We start from the raw sequence: 26,735 nt of genomic DNA, 5'->3' as shown, positions 1-26,735 counted from the left end.
CCATTTGTGAACATAATTTCATGACACGTTGCAGGAAGTAACTTGCCCACAGGTTCCTGTTTTACTGTCCCCATGTGGTACTTTAGTGTCCAAATGGCCACCTTGAAAGGGGGACAGTGGGTACTGTGGGCTGGCAAAGGGATTTTGTGGGAGCCCTGTGCAGCCGGCTTGCAGGTGTGCACCTCTGCTAGAGTTGTTTGAAGTTTGCCTTTGCCCGTAGGATCTTACCAGCTTGGCCCACTTTTTTGGATTAAGCACTCTTGTGTTCCACAAACTGTGTGAAATCAAAACCCCAAACCGTGGTCTGGGTAGCTTACAAAGTCTTGGAAGCAACTTTTTCTGTGTCCAGCATCCTGGCTAAGACAGATGATCTTTCTTGACACAACTTCCTGTGCCTGTCACTTCTGGTCCTTATCTGCTTGAGGATAGAGCTGGTCTTGGGTTTTAGCTTCACACAAGGGGCCTCACTTTGAATTCTTCATTTCACTCAGCCCTATGGAATCATCTCCTCACCTCCTGATTGACATGGGCGTTAAAGTCCAAGGCCCTGGACCCCATAAATGTAGCCTCAGGATTTTGATGATTGCCATTCCATTTTTTTTTTCTCCTGAGTATTTCCTTCCTTTTTTTTTTTTTTTTTTTTTTTTTGTGAGCTCATCTATGCATTCAAAAGGAACGTGGCATATTCTCCAACATTTATAGAATGGTACTGGGAGGTTTTTCAGATTATCTTTGTTGTTGTAGTAAAAGAAACAGTAGTCTCTTTTTAGCCATTTTATGTCATTTTTTAGTTATGCCTTTTATAAATAGGATATGGATAGATATATTGAAATTCAATCTTAAGAGTTTCTATACTTTAGTATTATGTTTAATCCCATTTATAGTTGTTGGCATTTCATATACATGTGTGCTTCTACCAATTTATTTTGTACTTTGTGTTTACTATATATTTATATTGCCTTTGCTTCTTTTTTCTTCTTTTTTCTGCTTTCTATTGAATTGAATTTTCTCTCTTCTCCCTTTATTTCTATTGGCTTAAAAGCTATCAAACACAGTGGTTACCCTAACATTTATTTATTTTTAATATTTTTGAATGTTTATTTTTGAGAGAGAGAGTGCAAGCAGGGGAGGGGCAGAGAGAGGGAGACACAGAATCCGAAGCAGGCTCCAGGCTCTGAGCTGTCAGTACAGAGCCCGACGCGGGGCTCGAACTCACGGACCTTGAGATAATGACCGGAGCTGAAGTTGGATGCTTAACCGACTGAGCCACCCAGGCACCCCTGGTTACCCTAATATTTAAAACCACATATTGTAATTTATACTTTTCAACGTTTAAAATTCAATTTTATCTGTCTTGCCCCTGAACAACACAAAGGGATCTTGGACTGCTCTAACTTAGCTCTAAACTTACCTTGGCATTCTCCATGTGATCATTCTTCATTTTATTTCTACTAATATTTTTATAATATTTTAGTTCTACCAGGTCCTTATATTCCCCATACTTTTTTTCTTAACGCTGAGATTTACTAACATGTTTTCTAATTTCTTGGAAAATTGCCTTTGCATTCTACTCTTCTGGGTGCATTTTCTGTTTTGCTGAAGTTCATCCTTCGGTAGTTGTTTCAGTGAGAATCTACGGGGAGTTAACTTGAGACACTCATCTCTGTAAAGGTCTCTGTTTTGTCCTTACCCCTGAATTAATGACAAAGCTGGCTACAAAATGAAAGGATAATTGCAATTTTTACCTTATATCTGAAAACTTTGGGTGAAAAATATTAGCCAGGGTGCCTGGGTGGCTAAGTCTGTTAAGTGTCTGAGTCTTGATTTCTGCTCAGGTCATGATCTCACAGTCCATGGGATCGAGCTCAGTGTTGGGCTCTGTGCTGACAGCATGGAGCCTGCTTGGGATTTTCTCTCTCCCTCTCTCTCTGCCCCTTCTTCAGGTTGCACACACATGTTCTCTTTATCTCTCAAAATAAATAAACTTTAAAAGACAAAAAAATTGGTTAATATTTTTATTTTATGTATTGTTTTTTCCCCAGCTTTATTAAGATATAATTGACAAATAAAATTGAAATATGTTTAAAGTGTACGATGTGAGAATATACGTATATATTGTGAAAGGATCCCCACAGTCAAGTTAGTTAACACATCCATCATCTCACATCTTCACCTTTTTTGTGTGTGTGTGAGAACGCCTAAGTTCTACTTTTAGCAAATTTCAGTCATATAATAGAGTACTATCAACTGTAGCCACCATGACTTGTATCATTGTTGATGAGAAGCCTACGTCACTCTATTTGTCATTACTTTATTTGCACTCTGTATTTGTACTCTGTCAACCTGTCTTTCTTTTCCTGAATATTTTATTTTCAAAGCCTTCTAGAGAGGCTTAAAAACGGCTTCTTTGAGATATAACTTACATACCATTAAATTCCTCAAGGTTAAGTGTACAATTGAATGAATTTTAGTAAATTCCTACAGTTCAACCTTAACCAAAATCTAGGTTTAGAATATTTTCATCATCCATAAAAATTATGTCCGTTTCCATTAATTCTCTTTACCACTGGTTGCCCCAGGCAATCATTGATCTGTTCTGTTTTTATAGTTTTATCCTTTCTAAAATTTTATTTAAACGGATTCCTAGAATATGTTTTTTTAATCCATTCGTTTTGTTTATTTAAAAAATTTTTTTTCAACGTTTATTCATTTTTGGGACAGAGAGAGACAGAGCATGAACGGGGGAGGGGCGGAGAGAGAGGGAGACACAGAATCGGAAACAGGCTCCAGGCTCTGAGCCATCAGCCTAGAGCCTGACGCGGGGCTCGAACTCACGGACCGCGAGATCGTGACCTGGCTGAAGTCGGACGCTTAACCGACTGCGCCACCCAGGCGCCCCTCGTTTTGTTTATTTTTGTAGTTTTGGGCTATTTGAAAGTGCTACTATGAACGAATATTTGAGTGCAAGTCTTTTTGTGGATATGTTTTCATTTCTCCTGGCTAGATGCCAAATTATAGAAATGATTGTATAGTAGGTATATGTTTAACTTTTAAAGACATTGCTGAACTGTTTTCCAAGTGGCTACACCATTTGACAATCTCACAAGCAGTGTACAAAGAGGTTTCTAGTTTTTCCACATCCTTGTCCACACTTTTTTTGTTTTGTTTTGCCTATTCTAGCCATTCTAGTAGATGTGTTATTTTATCTCATTATGGCTTTAAAATTATATGCCCCTAATGACTAATGATTATGGGCATCTTTTCTGGTGGTTGTTTGACATTCATATAATTTCTTTGAAATGTGTATTTAAATATTTTGTCCACTTTTAAAAAATTGGGTTGTTTATCTTTCTACTAATGCATTGTACAAGTGCTTGAAATATTTCCTATGCAAGTCTTTTATTAGATCTATCTTTTGAAAATATTTTCTTCCAGGTTGTGACTTATCTTTTCATTTTCTTAATGGTATTTTTTGGAAAGTGAAAGTTTTAAATTTTGATGAAGCTCACATTTATTAATTTTTTCTTTGGTTGATGCTTTTGGAGTCATATCTAAGAATCCTTTTCTGTCACAAGATTTTCTATGTTTTCTTAGTTTATTCTTAAAACAGTTTTACCTCTTATATTTATGTGCATGATTTAGTTTATCGTATGAGATAGGGTTGAGGTTCAATTTTTTGCATATAGATATCTAAATGTTTCAGCCCCCTTTGTTGAAAAGACTATTCCCATTGAATTAGGTTGGCACCTTTGTCAAAAATCATTTGACCATATATGGGGTTCTGTTTCTGGTCCATTGGTCTATATTTCCATGTTTACACCACTACTATTCTGTCTTGATCACTCAAACTTTATAGTTTGAAATTAGATAGTTTAAGTCCATAACATTTATTATCCTATTTCAAAATGGCTTTGGCTATTCTAGGTCTTTTGCATTTTCATATACATTTTAAGACCAGCTTGTCAGTTTCTATTTAAAAAAAAAAAAAAAAGCCCTTGGGGTGGCTCAGTCGGTTAAGCGTCTGACTTCAGCTCAGGTCATGATCTCACGGTTCTTGGGTTCAAGCCCCACGTTGGGCTCTGTGCTGACAGCTCAGAGCCTGGAGCCTGTTTCAGATTCTGTGTCTCCCTCTCTCTCTCTCTGCCCCTCCCCCACTCGCGCTCTGTCTCTCTCTGTCTCAAAAATAAATAAACATTAAAAACAATTAAAAAAAAAAGCCTACTAGGATTTAGTAGTCATTGTATTGAATTTGTAGATTGATTTTATGATGATTGCCATTTTAATAATATTGAATCTTCTAGTCCATAAACATGAACTTTTTATTTAGTTTTTCTTTAATTGCTCCTTGCAATGCAATGTCTTGTGTTTGTAATATATGTCTTGTACTTCTTTTAAAAAGATCTTCAGTACTTTTTGATGTGAATGGAATTATTTAATTTTTGGATTGTTCTTGGCCAGTATACAGAAAAATCAATTGATTTTTACTTACTGATCTCCTATCTGTAAGACCTTACTTAACTTGCTTACTAGTTCTGGAGCTTTTTAAAAGATATCATAGAATTCCTATGTATACAATTATGTTGTCTACAAATACAGTTTTACTTCATGTCCAGTGTCTTCCATCTTTCTCCCTTTCCATTTTGCACTTGTTAGGTTCTTCAGTATATTTTGAAATAGGATTGGTGATAGTGGACTTCCCAGTCTTAGTGGGAAACCATTCAGTCTTTCACATTTATGTAGGATGTTACTTGTAGGTTTTTCACATACCCTTTATCAAGTTAAAAAGATTGCTTCTTTTCCTAGTTAGTAGAGATGTTATTGTAAATGGATGCTGGATTTTTGTCCAGTGCTTTTTCAGTGTCCATTGAAATGAGAATTTGTTTTTGTCCTTTAATCTTTCAGTATAGTATATTAACTGCCTTTCAGGTTAAAGCTTACATCCCTTTCACTTAGTCATTATGTACAATCCTTTTTGTGTGTTGCTGGATTTGATTTGCTAATATTGTGTTCAAGGTTTTCAAGTCCATATTAATGAATGATATGGGTCTGTACTTTTATTGTCATGTCTTTGGCTGTAGGCCTCAAAATGAGTTGGGAAGTGTTTTTACCTCCTCTCTTTTCTGAATGAGTTTAGGTAGAATTGGTATTATTTCATCCTTGTTTGATGGAACTTTTTGAAGCCAACCAGACCTGAAGTTTTCTTTGTGGGAAGATTATTAATTACTCCTTCAATTAGTTTACTTGTTATATATCCAGATTTTCTATTTCTTCTTGAGTCATGTTTGGTATTTTTCCTTTTTAGGAATCTATTTTCACTGAAGTTGTCTAATTTGCTGGCATAAAGTTCAGAAAATAAGTTCCTTTGGGGCGCCTGAGTGGCTTGGTCGGTTAAGCGTCCGACTTCGGCTCAGGTCATGATCTCACGGTCCGTGAGTTCGAGCTCCGTGTCAGGCTCTGTGCTGACAGCTCAGAGCCTGGAGCCTGTTTCAGATTCTGTGTCTCCCTCTCTCTCTGCCCTTCCCCTGTTCATGCTCTGTCTCTCTCTCTGTCTCAAAAATAAATAAACGTTAAAAAAAAAAAAAGAAAATAAGTTCCTTATTTACAGCCATTCTACTCATTTTCTCCTTTGGTACCTGCCGACTCCAAGATCAGAGCCTTTCCTAAGGATCTCGTAGGCAGATTGGTTGTCTTCTTACATGAGTTATGGGCTATGGTGTTTTCAACTGTTTTATCTGTCTTCTCTCTTCATGTTCCAGAAATTTGTTGAAATATCTCAACTGATGATCCTCTAGTCTCTTTACAGTCCTTGGTTAAAATTACTGCCATTTTCATGAGGAAACTTGAAAAAAAGGGATGTTTTTGCCACCATCTTGACTCAATATCTCTATTGAATTAATAAAGAAAATCAATATAGTTTTTCATTTTTAGGAAATGAGGTACATCATATTTTCTCTTTAGTCAGGTAAAGTGTCGCCTTTAGATTTATTTATGAAAGGAATATTGTTCTGCTGGAAAGAGCATGGCAGTTTGAAAGCACATATGGATGGACAAATCCTTGTTGTTTGTACTTAATTAAGAAACACAAAGGGGAAGCTATTTAATCTCTCTGACATTCAGTTGCTCATCTGTGATGATTTCTCTGTCTCTTCTAACAATAGGTGTGAGGATTAGAGATAACATGTGAAAATGTTGAGGGCCTGACTAGGTGATCAATAAAAAGTTTTTATTGTTTCTAGAGAGCAGAATCTTAGCCTATAGCCATGGAATGATTGAATCCTAGAGTTTTAGAGCTGAAAGGATCTTCATTATGACTGCAATAACTTGTGCAGCTGGCCCTATAGCCCCCAACTTCCTCCTCACCTTCCCTGACCTTACTGCACTCTTCTAGGCAGACATTACTCACACAGAGGATGAAGCTTGTTGGACTCTCTGGGTTTAGCAAGGTAAATAACAGGAGACTTTCTTCCATTAAAAACATGAACAACACAGTTATTAAGATCATATACATCATGGTGGCAGAATCTGCACGCAGATGTCCTGATTCTCGAAGTCCATTACTGTTGCATTAGTACCTCTTGACTGTATAATCAAAATAATGAGGTGACTTTTTTTTATAATTAGAATAGTCAACCCTTCTCACTCCAAGTGTAGAATACCTTGAAGATCTTCCACTGCTCCTTTTATATTCTTGTTCCCAAATGTCTGATAAACATTTGTTAAGCATCTACTATGTACTGAATTAAACTAAGACATTACCTGAGCTATTGCATTGACTTTTTTCCCTGATCCATATAATTGAAAAAATGAGTATAAAGTTCACAAAGTATTTGATTCCTGGATTTGCAAAAGACAGAATAATTTAGACGATGCATCCTGGTATCTATCTTAGTATGGTATCTCAGACAGATGTTCAATAAGCCTCCAGTCTCCACTCACTGGGTAGTTAGTGGGAGGGAATATTTTATTATATAGCATCACTGACCTGTATCCATCTCAGATGAACTTGGGATCTAGAGCATGATACATTTAATGATAAAGAAGTTAAAGCCATCCCAGAACAACTTGTTCTTTTTCATGAAGATGTGAACTGTGTCTTTCTCCACAGTGGTGCCCCAGAAGAAGTCACAAAATGTGGCTCATATCTGGTATAGAGTTTGAACTGAATTATAGCTCTCAACCCTGTAGTATTTAATGAACAGTTAGCCAATAATAAATACATAGGAATGTATAAGCTATGTTACTCTTTGCTAGCTTGTATTATATATCTTTAGATATCTGAGAAATGATTTTTTCAAGAATTTATCTGTCTACATTTATAATATTTTCCATCAGTGCTCTTTTAAATCCCTTATTTATAAATAACTATAAATATTTTAGTAATACTGCAAGAGTACTCCTATAGAATTTCAAAGAAGAGAGAGAGAGAGTTTGGAGTCATGAGGAAGAATGAGCAAAGCCCATCAAGAAGAATGTAGCCTCTGAATTAGGTCTTGCAATCACTATGTAACTATGTAATCACCAATGTAACTATCTCTATGAATAAAGAGGAAGTGTTCTGGGAAGAATGTGGTATCAAACAAATATGTATTATGTGCACTATAAATAAAATGTTCAACAGCTCATTCTTATGATTTAATAGGAAACGGTCCTGATTTTTTTATAGTTGACCCTTGAACAACTTAGGGGTTAGGGGCACTGACCCCGCCGCAGTTGAAAATTCATGTATAGCTTTTGACTCTCCAAAAACTTGACTATTAATAGCCTACTGTTGACTAGAAGTCTTATAATATAAACAGTCATTTCACACATATTTTTAATGTTGTGTATTATATACTGTAGTTTTATAATAAGCTAAAGAAAATTATTAGAAAAAAATAAGATACATTTACAACACTGTACAATAAAAAATATGTATAAGTGAACTTGCACAGTTCAAAGTTGAGTTGTTCAAGGGTCAGCTATATATCCATTAATGTATATTCTGACTGCCTTTCATGTTTAGTTGAATAGTGTGTTTATCATTTTCTTAGGCAACAAGATGCTGTCTTAGACTCAGCTAGCCCTGATGAAAGCACATTTCCAAAACTGACCACTTCTGCAATAGAGAAAGACATCTTGGTAATGGGCTGTCTCTTTTGTCACTATCATTGAATGTAAAGGAAGCACTTGAAGATACTTTTATACTTTTGAGATTATTCTGTGCTCCTCTTTTGTGGAACTCTGTGGATGTAGTTTGAGCCCCATGTTGGGCGTGAAGATTACTTAAAACTTCAAAAAAAAAAAAAAAAAGACTCAAGTCTAATTTCATATGTGTTAATCTGTTCTATTAGATTAAGATCATTGTCTCCCTTGCCACCTAAGACCACAATTAAAGAATCTCCGGTTTATTTGCTCCCTTTGTTAAAATGAGCCTCAGTCTTGTATAGCTTTTATGTGTCTTTATTCTTCTATGGGAAACTATCTTAGTTACATAATGGACACTTCACAAAGCATATTAACTTACTTTAGAAATACAATTCTTCTAGTATTTCAAATACAGAAGAATTGTTTTAAACGTAAATGTCAAAGACTTTAACATTACTAATTTGAGAGTGTTTTTGAAAAAATATTTTGATGTTTAAAATTTTTTCTCATAAGTGACATGTAAAAATTAGTGAAAATATATCAAAGTTGAATGTCCATTGCTAGAGAAATCCTATTATGTCCTAAAATGAATATTTTATGTACACCTTTAATAGCAGCTGTAAAATTATAATATGGACTATTAATAAGCCAATTGGAAGTTTCCTAAATCCTGTCATAGATTTCTGAGCTTAATGTGTAGGGATACTGGTTCACTTGCAGCTTGTAAGATGGACTTGATTATCAATAATAAAAGAAGAAAAATTAATTTACCACACTTTTACATATTTATAAAGCACTAAATTCTACTTCAGCATGGGTTCTGCTTAGTATGTTATATATTTAGTAATATAACTTGATATTTTATAGTTATCAACTGAGGTAAGAGCTTTAATTTTCATGAAACATCATGTATTTTTTAAATTTAGGGGATCTCCAATAGTGCCTCCAAGAATTGCACCAAATACTTTGTTATGATTTGTAAATACTTTGTTTTCCTAAAACTTTGATTTTTCTCACTAGTTTTATCTTTGATGAACACAATTATAGGACTAAACCCATCTTTTTTCTCCATCTTCTATATGCAGAGATATTACTATTATATTCACCATGGAATTGATACAGACCACGTAGCCCCAATGGAAGATTCTTGGCTAGAGCACGTATTGAATTTAGTCCCCCAACATCTAAAAGTCCTCACTAACAGCATACTTGCATTATCTGATGAAATGAGAGAAGATTATCTTCTTAGTGTAAAAAAATCCATAGGTAAATCAGTATTTTTGTTTTCTAACTCGAATGTGCCTTATTAACTGAAAGTTAATACCTATACTTGAAACTATTATATTATACTGCTTCTTGCATTGCTATTTCATTGCTTGAGATCTCAGGCAAATTTCATTAATAAAGTACTGCAAAAAATGTAAAAATCCATCTTTTTTTTTTTTTTTTTGTAGGGTTATATCTTCTCAGCAAAGGACAGGAGGTGATTAAGTAAAAATTGTTGCTATGGACCAGGGGTTGGCAAACTACAGCTCAAAGGTCCAAGTCTGGCTCACTGCCTGTTTTTGTAAATAAAGTTTTATTGGGATATAGCTATACACATTCATTTGCATATGGTTTGTGGCTGCTTTTGAGCTATAAGAGCAGAGATGAGAGGCACCTAGGTGGCTCAGTTGGTTAAGCGCCTGACTTTGACTCAGGTCATGATCTTGAGGTCAGTGAGTTTGAGCTCCGCATCGGGGTCTGTGCTGACAGCTCAGAGCCTCGAGCCTGCTTTGGATTTTGTGTCGTCTTCTCTCTCTGCCCCTCCCCCACTCATGCTCTGTCTTGCTCTGTCTCTCAAAAATAAATACATGTTAAAAATTTTTTTTAAAAGAGCAGAGATGAATAGTTGTGATAGACACCTTGTCTCTGTATTTTTTAATTTATAATCAATATCATAAATAATATATAAGTATTTTTTATATTTATAATCAAGCCCTTTACATAAAAATTTTGCAGAGTCCTGGCATAGACTGATAGATTCTAAGGCTGACTAATCATCAGAATAATTTTTAACATCCTGATTTCTGAACCCATCTGAATTAAAATCTCTGGAGGCAGGGTCTTCGAATCTATACTTAAAAGTTGTTGGTTGAGCATCCAACTTTGGCTTAGGTCACAATCTCAGGGTCTGTGAGTTCAAGCCCCACATTGGGCTTGCTGCTGTCAGTGGGAGTCTGCCTTGGATTCTCTGCCCCCTCTCTCTCTACCCCTCCCCTGCTCATGCACTCTTTCTCAAAAATATATTTTTTGAAAAAGTTCTCCAATTAATCGGTATTATAAACCTGATATAATTGATGTCATCTTTAAAACTGGAGAAATCATCATGTTTTGGAGTTGCCCAGATTCCTTTTGGGTAGGAGGGCATTTACTGGATTTGAGACTCTTATTGAGTGTCCTGGTAATGTAAAAATAAAAAGCCAAATCTTCACCCCCAAGGAGCTCATCGTTGTAATGAGGGAGATGGGCAAACCACTAATTACAAAATAGCAGGCACAATGAGGAGGGAAACAGAGGACATGCTGTAAGGGAGAAGAGCTCATGCCTGATTTGGTAGGAAGAACTCTGGACGTGCCTAAATCGTCTTGACACACAAACTGAATGCTAGGGAGTGTGCTTAGTAGAGGAAATGGTGTGAACATTGGAAGACACATGTGAAAGCCCCTTCTGGGCTTGCAAGTGGTCATGATGGCCAAAGCATAGGGTGCATTTGGGAAGGGGACAGAATCTGAAGGGCCTTCTAGCTCTCTTTAAAGCATTCAAACTTAAAGGAGAGTCACCAAAGGATTTTAAGCAGAGGGGTGATAACATATTTACATTTTAGAGCATCTTAAAGGACAGGAAAATTAGAGTTAACTGTGAATTAATATGACCACAGAAGATAGAAGCTGAAGTGTAGCTCCCTTTACTGATTTGATAACTGGATTGTTTTATGCAACTTAAAAGAGAACAAAGCAATATGTATGTTTCCTCAGTGAAAGGAAACTACTATGATTGTATTGTTGACCTTCAGTGAGAACTACTTTTGGTGGAATAGCTATAAAGGAAAATGTAATTTTAAAAGCAATCATTATTTTCAAATGAAATAATAGGGACACATTGTTAAGAGAACACATACTCTCAAAGGCACACACATTGCAGATTTTTCTCATAAATATTTTTATATTCATAAATGCACAAATTACTCCATTATTTTAAATAATATAATTTAAATAATTGATTTTAGTGCAATTAGTTTTGCAATTGCTTGGAAATATACTGTAATTAACATAAGGTTATTTACCAGATCTTCTCAATTTTCTTTTTAGTTGATTTTGTTTTAAAAGATCCTAGAGAAAAAGAGGATGATAAAAAACCAGATGAACTTCCACCCCATCGTGCTGAGTAAGTAATCAAGTTTCTCAAAGAATATTGATTATGTGACCATTCCTGTGTAGATTCACACACTCGTTATATTTTCTCATGTACATGCTTATAACTTACATACCTCATATACAACTGATTATTCTTATTATACTTATGTATTTAAGCCCTAATATGTTACATTTACAAATCCAGGGATAGTTGGGTAGGCAGACAGATGATATCTATGTGGTTAAAACATAAATACCCTGGTGGAAGAACTTGATACAGATCTTTGTATTTCCAAGGCTACTAGCACAGGCTTCACATATAATAGTGGTATAAAAGCTTGATGGCAATTGGAATGCGTAAAAACACAGTGCAAACGTTGCAAAAAATATGCACATATAGAGTATATTGCAATTTGTTACATAGATTAAAATATAGAACATATAATAGAAAAACCCACTAGCTATATATTTTCCTAAAATAATTAACATTTAGGAATAAATCTCTTAAACAGTTTAAAGAATAGAACTTACGTTTTTATGGTTTAGTGAACAATTCAGTTTTTCTTTCGTATTATTTAAAAGTGCCTCAGGTTGTTTTCCTATAACAGCCACAAAAAGATATGTTAGCCACTTCCAACATATCTTCTGTGGAAAACATCTTTTCTCCTGGGGAAAGACAAAAATCATCTTTTGTAATTGTAAAGGTAATACGACTACAACTGAAAAACTGAATTAAGCTTACTATATAATAAAACAAGATTAAGTGTTTAAAATCAGTGAGAATTAAAAAATTGTAGGCATCAAATGTAAATGTTTAAATATACTCTGAAAGATGAAAATGGCGAATCCTTAATATATTAAGGATGACTATTCAAGTCATAGGAGTTAAGCAGTAAATGTCTTCAAATAAGGACATTAGTGCTGGTGATTTGGGAAGCGTCCTTTACACATTAACAGAGGTTAAGTTCAAGGGGATTTCCACAGGTGGGCTGGACTATGTTCTTAAAATGTTTTAAAAAAAAAGCAGAAAAACTTAAACATTTAGTGTCTTGAAATTCTTTGAAGACATGAAAAACCTCTGCTTCTGTTTCTATTTGATCATTATGAGCTATTTGTGGACTTGATCAAATATTTAAAGGAAAAATTAGTTATGTTATATATTATAGATTCGAGTCTATGGGGCACCTGGCTGGCTCAGTCAGAAGAGCATGTGACTCTTGATCTCAGGTCATGAGTTTGAGTCCCATGTTGGGCGTCAAGATTACTTAAAACTTCAAAAAAAAAAAAAAAAGATTCAAGTCTAATTTCATATGTGTTAATTTTTCTAAAATTATACTGAACCATAGAAAGTATGACCTTTATGTATTTCAATACATAATTATGTGTTTTGTTGTTACAGCAAGGGATATGTCATACTTTTTATTAAAATGAAGCCATTATTATTCAAAAGAGGACACTATAACAATACTTTCTTTTGATTTTGAAAGATAAATGATTATTTTTTCTTTCTTTTCAGGATGGAAATTCTTCCAAAACCTTGGAGGAAATCTTTTTTAGCTGCAAGCAATTACATTAAGGATCACTTGAACGCAATAAACCCTACAATGTTGGCTGTACTAGATTTGTGGCACAATACTTTGAAGTGAGTACTTCTGGCTTTATGGCGCTTCTTTTCAAAAGAGTGATGAAAGCTATTTTGTCACACCTTAATTATTTCTTTTACTATTTTAACTACAAATCAATAAACTACATATTTAACATCAGTATTCAAACATGGTTTTAAATCAGCAATGTAGAAGTAGGGTAAAACACGAACATTGCCTTTTATCTCTAACCCAATTCTACCCCCATATCCCATACCCCATTACCACACACAGTTTAAGGGGTAATCACAGTTAAAGGGCTGAATCGTCATGCTGTGTTTTAAATCCCGCAGAACATTAGCTGCTACAATCACCTAAACGGGGTAGAAACCTAGTAAATGTTACCCACCCGAATGGCAGGAGTTGAAGTTCCTGGGTCTTCAAGTTGATAGAGATTATGAATCACCTCACAGACACTGTCACGGTGGGGACAGCCCAGCTACACGTAGCAAGTGCTTGGCACGGCTGGAGGTGGATGCTGGTGGGCATTGTGGACCCTGGGTCCTAGGGCTGAGGACAGGTGGTCGCACAGTTTAGAAACTCCTGGGGCGCCTGGGTGGCGCAGTCGGTTAAGCGTCCGACTTCAGCCAGGTCACGATCTCGCGGTCCGTGAGTTCGAGCCCCGCGTCAGGCTCTGGGCTGATGGCTCAGGGCCTGGAGCCTGCTTCCGATTCTGTGTCTCCCTCTCTCTGACCCTCCCCCGTTCATGCTCTGTCTCTCTCTGTCCCAAAAATAAATAAACGTTGAAGGGGCGCCTGGGTGGCGTAGTCGGTTAAGCGTCGGACTTCAGCCAGGTCGCGATCTCGCGGTCCGTGAGTTCGAGCCCTGCGTCGGGCTCTGGGCTGATGGCTCAGAGCCTGGAGCCTGTTTCCGATTCTGTGTCTCCCTCTCTCTGACCCTCCCCCGTTCATGCTCTGTCTCTCTCTGTCCCAAAAATAAATAAAAACGTTGAAAAAAAAAATTCAAAAAAAAAAGAAACTCCTGCTCCATATTCCGCCTCCTTGTATGGCCTCTTCCAAGACACTGCGGGGCATCCCAGCAACATGCACCTGTGGACATAGGTTTTCATAAAATAGACAAAAGTAATACAGATTTATACTTCTTTTTCTTTTTTTTTTTAATGTTTGTTTTTGAGAGAGAGACAGAGCATGAGTGGGGGAGGAGCAGAGAGAGAGGGAGACACAGAATCCGAAGCGGACTCCAGGCTCTGAGCTGTCAGCACAGAGCCCGGCATGGGGCTCGAACCCACGAACCGTGAGATCATGACCGGAGCCAAAGTTGGACGCTTAAACCGACTGAGCCACCCAGGCGCCCCTATACTTACTTTTTTTAAAGAAGGCTTCCCTTCAGGGACCTCGGAACCTGGATGGGCCCTGCCTTATGGTAGAGGAGATGGCACCTTGTTTCCAAGGTGGCCTGGGCCTATTCTCACCACCCCACCCCAACCATTTCAACCCCCACAACTGCAGCCCCAGTTACAAGTGACCTGTTCTCCAGGGTCTCCTGGGTTTTGTTCCATGTATTGCTCTGCAGGTAGGAGGGCATAGTAAATGAGCACGTGTTTCTGCCTCCCAAAACCAGCCAAAGGAAAGCTGCTGTCTTTAGAAGTGCATTAAGAGCTGTGGCTGCTGCAGAAGGCAGCTGTTGTCTTCCCCTGGGAAAGCCCTGGACCTACGCTAGGGGCACCTCACTGACCAACTTGTCTGAACTCTTCCCAAAGTTAGGATCTTTAGTATGCCCCTTCTAGCCCTACTAGGGCTATCCCTGAGGTCCGTTCCAGGAAGCGAAGCCATCCAAGATTGCTGGAGCTTGGCCACCATCTGATTTTAAGCTCTCTATTTCACCCCTTGTCCTGCCTCCCTAGGTCTCTGTTTTCCCACAGGTAAAATGACATGTGGTGTCCGAGGCCCCTCACCTCCCTCACTCTGTCCCTTTCTGCCTTTTTTAAAAAACAAATTCTAGGGGTGCCTGGTTGGCTCAGTCAGTTAAGTGTCCAACTTCGACTCAGGTCATGATCTCATTGTTCATGGGTTCGACCCTACATTGGGGTCTGTGCTGATAGCTCAGAGCCTTGAGCCTGCTTTGGATTCTGTGTCCCCCTCTCTCTCTGCTCCTCTCCTGCCCATGCTCTCTCTCTCTCAAAAATAAACAAACATTAAAAAAATTTTTTTTTAATTCTAGTTTTTTATGCAGATGTAACTTTATATAAACCTGTAAATGTGATCAGGTATATTTAAGTCCAGTATTTTTTACTTTGCTTGACTTCCACCAGCCTTTCTTTTCCTTATCTCTGCCCTTCTTTCCACCAGCCCAGCCAAAGACACATGATAACCACCCATTGGGATATCTCCTATCACCAAATACATATGTGTATCCATACAATGTACACACGTACATAGCACAAAAATGGTTTTGCTGGTCAGACTGCAGATTGTCAGAAAGGGCATCCTTTTGCCTTTCCATTGTTTTAATGTAGATTTCTTGACCACTTGAATTTGGCTTTTGGAATGGGGAGAGGTTATCTCCTTGACTGTGTTTTTCTCATTTCTTTTCTTTTGGATACTGGGGCTCAAATACTTCTTCCTGAAAAGACTCATGGTTTAATCTTGCATGCAGTAATGAGGTCGTACTATGTAGTGTGTCCCTTTCACAAGGGACGCTGGCATGCAGGAATACATTTCATTTTCACCATACCACCAGAGCCATTTTCTTTTATATCCACCAACACATAGTGCCGGAGGCTAGGAGGCCAGGCTTCAGTGCCTCGTATTTTTCATAAAGGGCTACACTTTGTTGGACAATGTCAGAAGTTTGCAAGAGACAAACCGAGAGGAGGAAAGGGAAGAAAAAGTTCCAAAGTGGAGATGAAACCACAATAAAGAATGGATGTGCCCCAAATTGGTGTCCATGTTCATGGCGGCAGAGGTATTAGTAGCAGCAACTAAAGCAAACCTCAGAGAATCCAGGATAGAGACAAATGAGAAAGAAGCTTTGCCTTCTATGGGTAGCAAACTCCAAAGTTGCCCTTGTAGACATGAGTCACCTTTTCTAAGTGAATGTTGAGTGGTGGGCAGTCAAGAGTACTGCCTCTCGGAGTAGGAGCCAGTGTTGAATATACAGGGCATCTTTCCTCTAGGTGACAGTCATTTGGCCTGAATCTCAGCAGGTCTTGAAAATATAGGACATCTCTATGTGTGGCAGTGGGTTAGGGAATGGTAATGCAAAAATCATCCGAATGACTGTAAAAATGCATGTGTGGAAACCTGAAGGGGATGCTCTGTAGATGGGAATGTGCAAGTTCATGTCTTTGAGTAGTTAGATTTATAGAACCCACTTAATGTCAGAGATATCATTTGCAATGCAATTATAACCTATGCAGCACACCGGTATTTTTGCTTGAAAAACAGTATGTATATATGAAGACACATGTGTAAAGTGTGTGTGTGTGTGTGTGTATGTATATATATGTAGAAATTATCATAGAATATGAATGACAGTAGTTGAATATAAAAGGAAGTCTAAGTGAAGCTTATGTTAAAATATAAAATGATGGGGTGCCTGGGTGGCGCAGTCGGTTAAGCGTCCGACTTCAGCCAGGTCACGATCTCGCAGTCCGTGAGTTCGAGCCCCGCGTCAGGCTCTGGGTTGATGGCTCAGAGCCTGGAGCCTGCTTCCGATTCTGTGTCTCCCTCTCTCTCCGCCCCTCCCCCGTTCATGCTCTGTCTCTCTTTGTCCCAAAAATAAATAAACGTTGAAAAAAAAAATAAAAATAAAATATAAAATGAATTTTTAAAAATTCATGATTTGACTAAGGTGAGCCCAAGAAAATGTTTCTAGATTGAAATTTGGATTCACTTACCCAAAGGATTCAGAAGATACAAGTTCCATCACCCCTGAATGCATTAAAAAGATGCTTAATCTAACTCACAAGAGAAATGGAAAGAGATCGAAATAAACACTGCACTGAGAAATCCTTCTATTTCCTATCAGATTGGCAAAATTCCAACATATTGCCATCACATTTAGTTGGCAAGGCTTGGAGAAATGGATACTCTTCTGAGGGGGAATTCAGCTATCAAAATTAAATTTTTTTTTGACATTTGAGTCCAGCAATCTGACTTCTGAGACCTTAGCCTACAGATACACCTGAAAATGTAGGAAACGATATAGGTATGATGTTCTTTGTTGTGGCATTTGTGGATAAAAGACTGGAAACAACCAAGTGTCCATCAATTATGGACCATATCAAAAAGTTATAGTACATTCATTCACACAATGCAATACTACAGAGCGGTAAAATCCAAATGAACACAATCTCAATGCGCTGATGTGTAAAGTGTCCAGGATGTAGTAAGGGAAAAAATCAAGTGCAGAACATGGTCTATAGTGTGCTGTTTTGAATGTAACGAGGGAGGGGGACTGGCAAGAACAAAACGTGTTTCAAAGAAAAGGAAAAATTCAGGGAACAAACAAGAAATGCAGGCACTTGGGGTGAAATTTGGAGGGTGACTTGGTCCCTTTAAGAAGTGATACTAAGTTTGAGAACAGGAGAACAAAATCAGAGACGGACTTCGTGCTAAGTGTGCAGTGTTGGGCCTGAACTGTTGAAATCCCTCCTGCTTGAAATCAGTGATGGATCCAAGGGTCAAGGTGTGTTTCAACCTGTGATGAACATCACATGGCATCTGCCTTTAGCAAAGGTCCTAGGGTTCAGGACCTGAGTGATTTGGCCTATTATTTGGTTCTATTAATAGATAATTGAGATGAAGAAGAGATTTTGGCAGTTAGAGGACTCATCATCATAAAACTTTGAGACCTAGAAACCTAACATTATTCTCTAGCTAACCAAGTTCAAACTAATGCAAAGTAGCAATCTTTTCCCTTACTCCTATAGTCTTAAACCAGTGGTTGAAACTATTGTTCTACTGCTAGGTTATTGTTGGGATCATCCTGAGAGAATAAGAGTATCTGGTCATGTTCTTCTCATCTTCGTAACAATTCAGACTATGGACCAAATGGGAAATGTTGTCAGGGATTTCATGGAAAGTTGTTGAACTCTAAAACATGTGAAAAGGCCTTTCAATTTCAAGACCTCAAAGATGGATAGCCTATGCCTAGAATTCTGCGTCAAGTCAAACACTAAGGAGCTGCAGGGAAAATTGGTCTGGTGGCTGAGTGGCAAAATGAATTCCAAAATGAATTGACATGTAACATATTAGTTTCAGGTATACACCCTAATAATGTGATGTTTGTATACATTGTATATATATTGCAAAATGATCACCACAACAGTTTTGTTAACATCTACCCTCATACATAAAAAATTTTTTCTTGTTGATAACTTTCAAGATCCACTCTCATAGCTACTTTCAAATATGCAGTGCAGTATTATTATCCCTAGTCCCCATGCCATACGTTACTTCCCTGTGACTTACTTTATAACTGGGAATTTGTACCTTTTGACCCCCCATGCTCATTTTGCCTGCCCTCCAGCCTCTGCCTCAGGCAACCACCAACCATATCTGAGAGCCTTGTTTTTGTTGTTGTTTTAGATTTCATATACATGAGATCATAAAGGTATTTGTCTTTCTATGTCTGACTTATTTCACTTAGCATACTGCCTTCAGGGTCCACCCATGATGTCTCAAGTGGCAAGATTTCATTTTCTTATGGTTGAATAATGTTCCGTTGTATACATTATGTACCACAAAATGTACCACACTTTCTTTATCTTGCAATGGACATTTAGGTTGTTTCCATGTTTTGGCTATTATAAATAAGGCAATGAACATGGGGGTGCATAAATCTTTTTGAATTAGTGTTTTTGTTTTCTTGAGATAAATACCGAGAAATGTAATTGCTGGATAATAACATGGTAGTTCTATTTTTTGTTTTTTGAGGAATCTCCATATTGTTTTCCTTAGTGGCTGCACAAATTTAGATTTCCAACAGGAGTACGCAAGAATTCTCTCTTTACATTCTCACCAACAGTTGTTACTTCTTATCTTTTTTGTAATAGTTATTCTAACAGGTTTGAGATGATATATCATTGTGATTTTGATTTGTATTTCCCTGATGATTAGTGATCATCTTTTCATGTACGTTTTGGCCATTTGTATATCTTCTTTGGAAAAATGTCTATTCAAATATCTGCCCATTTGTTAATCAGATTTTTTTTCTATTGGGTTGTATGTGTTCTTTATAAATTCTTTACATTAACCCCTATCAGTATTTAATTTGCAAATATTTTCTCCCATTCAGTAGATTGCCTTTTCATTTTGTTAATGACTTACTCTTGCTGTGCAGAAGCTTTTTTATTTAATGTAGTCCCACATGTTTATTTTTTTGCTTTTGTTGCCTTTGCTTTTGGCATCAGATCCAAAAAAAATCATTGCCAACACTGATGTCAAGGAGCTTACCACCTATGTTTTCTTCTAGGAATTTTATGGTTTCAGGTCTTACATTTAAGTATTTAATCCATTTTGAGTTAATTCTTGTGTAGGATGTAAGATACGGATTCAGTTTCATTCTTTTGCATGTGGCTGTCCAGTTTTCCCAACAGAAAATCTTAAAGGTATAAATCATGTATAACAAAGATCCATAGCACTGTAGTCAGAAAAGGAGTTGTATGGAGAATTGTTGACTAGAGTAAGCACTGTGTTTTCTTAAAAAAAAAAAAAAAAAAAAAATCAAAACCGGACAGGATCAAAGTATTTTGATACAGTAGGTCTTACGTGTGAGAACTCTGCCACACCATGACACCCTAAAATCTAAGGTTGCTTTCTTTTCAGAGTGGGTGCAATTTTTGTTTTAGGAGCTTTGTAAGCTTTGAGCTTCACCTCTTTTCCTGTTTTTTAATTGTTCCAGTTTGAAACCAAAAATAAAAACATGTCAACTCTCTTCTATTTCACAGTGACATTTCATGATCGTGTGCTCCTATTGAATTTAATTACATTAATTATTTTAAAATTAAAATTACTTTTTAAAATCTCAGGTTTTTAAATATTTTATTAAACACAAACCTTAATGAGCCTAGGAATATCCTATTTTGGAGGAGATCAGTTAACAAAAATATTAAATGCAAAAAAAACCTCCTGCCTTAATTATTGTTCATTTTTATCTCTTGCAGAAAATTACGTTTAGTTGATATAGAAGAATTTCATAATCGCCAGGATGCATTAGAGCTATCAATATTTCAGACCATTGTCATGAAACACATGGAATCTGCCAAAGAGACTCTACTTAAAATGTAAAGTTTTGAAGTTTCATGGAAGAAAACAAGTTTAAAAATGTGATTGGTGGGGAACTATATTTTAAATGCATTTAGAAAATCCCATTAAAATTTTTTTTAATTATTCCTGTTCATGAATTAAATATAATGTCTTTAAGTGCCTTGGTCTGTAATGTCCATCCAGAAGGTGTCCTCCACAGCACAGATGATGCAGAAACTAAAATGATTATAGCGCTTTCTTCCCCCAATGTCTGGTTTCTACTTAATGCTCTGAGAGTGGGGTTGAATGTAATGGGAGGAATGATCATCAACTAATCCATTTGCTAGATGTTTATGACATCTATTAATATGTATAAGGCACTGTAACTCTTTGATTTTGCTTTTGGATTGGGGATGCAGAAGAGTTTAAAGCATGATTAGGTGGAGAAAATATATTCTTTAAATTAGTTTACAATGACATTGAGAAGTTAGACCTCTCAAATGATTAATTCAACATCTTTTGGGTTTGACCCTTCAAAATGGAATAGCCAGATATGAAAATTATTGATCTAGGTGCCAGATGATATGCTGTGAAACAATACAGGAAAACTGTTTCTCTCGTGGGTTATTAGGTTATTATAAATAGGACATTAAAATTAGGTCAAATTGCAGATAACAGAGGCCATGAAACTCTAGCATGGCTTCATGATTTCCAAAAGTTATTTAGAAATATATCCTGATAGTTGAAGACTGAACCTTTCCTTTATCTTTTTTTCTTCTCTAATATGATCAAATCTTTGGCATTATTTGAAAGAATCTAGACTTTTATTTAATATTAGTATTTAGTTAACGTTAAACAGAGGAGAGATGTAGAATGAAACCCTATCATTACAGAGAATAAAATGACCTCTTAAGACAGAATACAAGTACATTTTCTTGATCTATAACTTCAGAGTTATACCTCAGGAATATATTACTACTGTAAATTTTGGTAAATTGGGTGTCAAAGTACAGAGCAGAGTACAGACCTTTATTGAAAACTTTTGCTGAGAGTTGTAGACTGATGAGCTGTATCTCTTGATGCTTCCTGATTGACTCTCAGACAACACTCTGACCATACTTTAAATAGTGAGCCAGAATGTGTTTATCGTGGCTAAAAGGCAGAACATCACCTCACCACAATGAAGAAACAATTAGTAAATGATTAATTATGACCTCTACCCGAAACCCAGACCTTTCTTTGCATACTCATCCTTTGCTGTTACGCAGTAGTTGCTATGGTTTATCACCCTTACCTTCTGGAAACCCATTTTTCTAGGTCCATGTGCCACTGTTTCTTTTTTTTTTTTAATTTTTTAAATGTTTTTATTTATTTTTGAAAGAGAGAGACAGAACATGAGTGGGGGAGGAGCAGAGAGAGAAGGAGACACAGAATTCGAAACAGGCTCCAGGCTCTGAGCCGTCAGCACAGAGCCTGATGCGGGGCTCGAACTCACAAACTGTGAGATCATGACCTGAGCTGAAGTCAGATGCTCAATTGACTGAGCCACCCAGGCACCCCCTAAAGTTATTTATTTATTTTTTTTGAGAAAGAGAGAAAACGTGAGTGCAGGAGGGGCAGAAGAGAGAGAGGGAGGGAGAGAGAGAGAGAGAGAGAGAGAGAGAATGAATCCCAAGCTGGCTCCACACCATCAGCCCGGAGCCCAATGCAGGGCTTGAACCCATGAACCATGAGATCATGACCTGAGCAGAAGTCAGACACTCAACTGCTGAGCCACCCAGGCGCCCCTCCAAGATCTTTTTTATTTTTTAATGTAGGTGTTGACCACTATAAATTTCCCTCTGGTCATTGCTTTTTTTTCATTCTGTGATTTTTGGTAAAGTTTTCATTTTCATTCATCTCAAATTATTTTCATATTTCCCTTGTGATTTCCTTTTTGATTGGCTGGTTCTTTAGGACTATGTTTTTTAATTTCCATGTATCTGTAAATTTCCAGAGTGTCCTTCTGTTACTGATTTTGAATTTGTATGATTTCAATCCTTTTATATTCTTTGAGACTTAGGACAAACAACTATTTTTTTATCTTCTCTCAGAATCCTCTTCTGTGTGTACCCCTTTCCCTTTATTCCCATTGCAACTACTCGGGGCAGGCTCTTTTAATCTCCCAGGTAGCCTACAAACTACTGGCACATGAATCTTAACCCCTAATTCATTGCTTACCTTTCATTGACCAAATAAGTCAACATTTCTTAACCTTTTTTAAGGTCTTTTGCAACCTGGAGCTAACCTATCTCTTGCATTCTCAGTTCTGAAAAGGCTTTCACCTTGGGCCATGCCTGGAGAAACTGTCATGTTAAACAGGACATAACTTCTAAGACTAGTCTGTAACTGTATCTTACCACTGTTGAGTATTCAATGGGTAAAGGCTCTTTGTTCTCCTTTTTAGCCAATTATTGATTTTTATTTTTATGTTTATTTATTATTTTTGAGAGACAGAGAGGGACACACAGAACCTGAAGCAGGCTCCAGGCTCTGAGCTGTCAGCACAGAGCCCGATGCGGAGCTCAAACCCACAGATCGTGAGATCATGACCTGAGCCAAAGTCAGATGCTTAACTGACTGAGCCACCCGGGCACCCCCAATTATTGATTTTTAAAATAGTTACTTATTTTTTTTATATGTAGGGTGGGGATTCTAGGAAAATTTGAAAGTTGTTTAGTTGCCTCCCTCTTAGCATTGCCGTCTTTGCACATGTAATTATATCAAATTGAATCAGAGGTTAAGGAAATTAAACAGAACAAAAGCTTCTTGAATGCCATCACCAAAATATTGTGATTCACACTATTTATGGTACTTCTTATTACTGGAGAAGGTTCTCTTCTGTCCTTCAATATGCAGTCCAAATGACATTTCTTCTGTGAAATCTCTATTGTTACCTCTTGAAAATTATCTCTCCCTTCTGAATACCTCTGACACTTTATTCTGTTAGAATTCCTTCCTGTTATAATATGTATTTATGTGTTTGTCTTTTCCTCCATTAGCCTGTAAGTACTTTGAAGACTGAGTAACAATTTTGTACCAAATGTTTTATACATCATAGGGAGCCTTTGGGACAATGGCTGAAAAATGTTTAGATTTTCTTTTAAAAAAAAAAAAAGACAAACGCTTTTTCCAGTGATACAGCCCCAAACTTATTCCATCTCTTGTCTGAACTACTGGAAGTCTCTCTGTCTCCTTTCTTAATCTAGCTTTGCCCTTCACTACTTGGTATTTGCCTCTTGTCCTCTTTATTTATTGCTTAAACAATGACAACTTACCGGAGAATTATCTACCATGGCTTTATTTTGGAGCATGAGGCTGTGCCAACTTCTTGTGTTTAGTTCTCAAGTTGTGCAAAAGTCCTTACAGACTTTCTCCCATTTATTTCTTCCTATTCTAGGAAGAAATCTTTATATTATCTCTATTACAGACAATGAAATGATTCACATATATTAGCCCCACCTATCCACCTATTTTTTTCTTATTATCCTACTTCTACTTCAGGTCGTTTTCTCACAATCTTCCTCATTTCATTTCCATCCTTCAGTGAAATGCCATCTTCATTATAAAACCCTTCTCTGTTACTTACATGGAAAATTATATTTTAATCCTTTGACTTCAAGACTGTCTTTCTGCTATGACACATTGCCTTCATTATTATAAGAGAAAGGATGATGTCATATCTTTTTATATCTCTTGTGACACTGTTCCTAATGCACAATAGACGCTAAACATGTATTTGTTAAAGGAATGAATACATATATTTAATATTTAGATCTCTCTTGGAGCATTCAGGCAACTCCTAAAAATATGTGCACTCTACTTTAAAAAATCCATTATCTCTTATGAAAGAAATATTAACATTCCTTAATTTTGTAGTGTTAGTGGTTTTATAAATTGAAAACTTGAATTTTTCTGTTTATAAATTTACTGTTAGCCTTTTATTACAAAGATACATACACATTTGAAACTTTGTTTTAAATCAGTCATTCTTTCAGGATTTCACATTGAGGGGAATAAGAACATAGACACTTGATTTTATTGGTTTGTCTTGTTTTCAAGTCATTGTGAAAAAGCATAGGATAAAATTCAACCTATTTGGTTGAACCAAATAACTCTCTTGGTCTAATCAGATATTTACATTTACGTTTAACAAATTCGTTCCCTGAGGAACATTTTAGAGACTGGTAAGGAGTATTTTGTAATATCCAATAGTTTTTATTTCAGTAGTATAGGAATCATAGTTTCAGGAGTTAGACTTACAGTTTTTTCTTACAGTTTCACATTGTTGAGTCATTTTCTATCGGCTATGATGAACATTTCTTTTCCTAGCAAAAGTGAAATATGCTACTGCTTACATTTCAGAGGGTGGATAATGTCAGTGAGCAATACAGCTCTCTGTGAAGACCTTTGGATGTCCAGAAGTTACTGTTAATGCTTAATGTAAAAGGAGTAATTCACTGAAAGTATTAACTTCTAAAAGTCTTTTGTGCTTTCAAGGTGGTTTCCAGAAGTGCAGAATATTTATTACCAAGGTAATAAAAAAAAGCAATTGCCAACTGGTGACAGCAATGCCAAATTGGAATCTTTTTTCAACTGTGCTGCTACACTTATGACTTTACAGCTGCAGGAACTCACTTTGGTCTCCATGCAGGATTTCACAGACCTGATTGCACGACCACCAGTAAGTATGGTGTAGTTACACTAGTATTCATCTACTAATTTATTTTCAAAAGGGAAAAGATTAAAAAAAATCTACCAGTAGAAGATGAGGAAGTAAATCTTTAGACGACTTACCTGTTGTAAAAAAGTTAGCGTCAACCTGAATATTCAGGATATATGATTCTCATCACATTGCTGCGGATTAGTGAAGAGAAGTGAAAATTCTTATTATTGGGAAATTTGGGTCATGATGGCTGGAGATTTCTGCAAGGAACTCTTTGCTTTCTGGAAGAAGGTCCTGTTAGAATGTGAGCTGGGCCTAAGAATTTAAATGTTCTCTTGGACTCTTTCTTATGTGATTCTAGAGCCCCACTGCTATGCATATCCTCCTTTTTCTGGAACCTTGACACTATAATGGATCTGTAGGCCCAGTGAATACTAGATACCAACAAGTCTAGCTGGAAATTGCTCTTGACCTTTTTAGTAGAGCTCCTCATTGGCTTAATTGTCTAGGGCATAAGAGGAAGGGTGAGTTCCCATGTGTTCTAATTGGGACCAGTGCACTCTTGAGTCTCTCCCAATTCATATAAATATTCACATACACTTATGAATATTTTTTGCAGGATTCTGTTAGAGCTTTTGAACATCCAGGTTTCATCATGAGGCTGATTCTTGAAAATGACACCATTAAGTTTGAACCTGAGTTCAATGACTATATAGACATCCTTCTAAATGTGTATGATATCATGATTAAGGCTGTCAGTTTTGTGCCAAGAGTTGAGACCAAATTGTATTCCAAATGGGTAAGTAACAAGGATATTATGATTGTTTGAATTTTCATGATGATATTCACTTCAACCTCTAAAAGCTGTGGACACATATCGTCTGCTTTGCATAATATAAATGGCCTAGTAACATTGACTTATCAGAAAATTTTAATTAAAAAAAATACTATTTTCCCATTAGCTGCTCTTACAGTATTCCTAGTTTCTTAGTCTAGTCTTCCACTAGACTGAGAATTTTCTTAAGGGAAAGTTTTAAGTTGTGACCAGGTTTAAAGCAGTCAGTGAGTATTGGCTGTAGCACACAGGCCATGCCATAGACCTCCATTACACTTTGCTAGCTCTGTAAAACTGTCCCCCAGTTGATGAGACTCTCCTCATATATCTTTTCCCATAAGTAGTAATGTCTCTGTACTTCCAAATCATAGATTCTACTTCCCTCCTCTCTTTGGCCATTTATTTAGCAAAGCTATGCTGAACTATGACATTTCAAAAGTAGTTACTGCAATCTAGTATATGAAATGAGCGTGTCTAATTCCTTAATTTGAAAGGTTTTCAAGCTTTGTAACTCCAACCAGTAGCTTTCTTGTTTTAGTTTTAAAATAGTTTACAAATATTTCATGTATACAGGAGTCCAAGAGACTATTGTGTAGTTTTAAGTGGTAGTAAAGTTAACCCCTATCTACTTACAATCTAACTAGAGAAATGGAATATTAGTGATACATTTTAGCTCTCCCTGCTCCCCACTGCCCTTCCCTGTTCACATTCCTCTCTTTCTACCTTATTATGGGCTTACAAATGTAAGAACTTCATGCAGGGAAATCCTTGAGGCCTTAATTTAAATTGGTTCCTTTAGAATCTGCGTATTTTACTCTGGAG

The 26,735-nt window shown here is 36.8% G+C and overlaps 1 protein-coding gene across 2 annotated transcripts in view; it reads left to right on the top strand.

Annotated features, from left to right (window-relative positions):
* DNAH7 (dynein axonemal heavy chain 7) overlaps positions 1-26,735 on the top strand; it is a 270,159-nt gene that overhangs the window by 24,926 nt on the left and 218,498 nt on the right. For both annotated transcript variants that reach the window (XM_030328070.1, XM_030328069.1), the window contains 7 exons: positions 8,031-8,118; positions 9,210-9,390; positions 11,475-11,550; positions 13,036-13,161; positions 20,292-20,411; positions 24,913-25,096; positions 25,698-25,877. In XM_030328070.1, coding sequence (XP_030183930.1) covers positions 8,031-8,118; positions 9,210-9,390; positions 11,475-11,550; positions 13,036-13,161; positions 20,292-20,411; positions 24,913-25,096; positions 25,698-25,877 — 955 coding nt within the window. The remainder of the gene's footprint in view (positions 1-8,030; positions 8,119-9,209; positions 9,391-11,474; positions 11,551-13,035; positions 13,162-20,291; positions 20,412-24,912; positions 25,097-25,697; positions 25,878-26,735) is intronic.

The sequence above is a fragment of the Lynx canadensis genome, chromosome C1, assembly GCF_007474595.2.
Source record: "Lynx canadensis isolate LIC74 chromosome C1, mLynCan4.pri.v2, whole genome shotgun sequence".
Taxonomy (NCBI): Eukaryota; Metazoa; Chordata; class Mammalia; order Carnivora; family Felidae; genus Lynx; species Lynx canadensis.
Note: the sequence above shows the minus strand (reverse complement) of the source record. Positions and strands in the feature narration are given on the sequence as shown.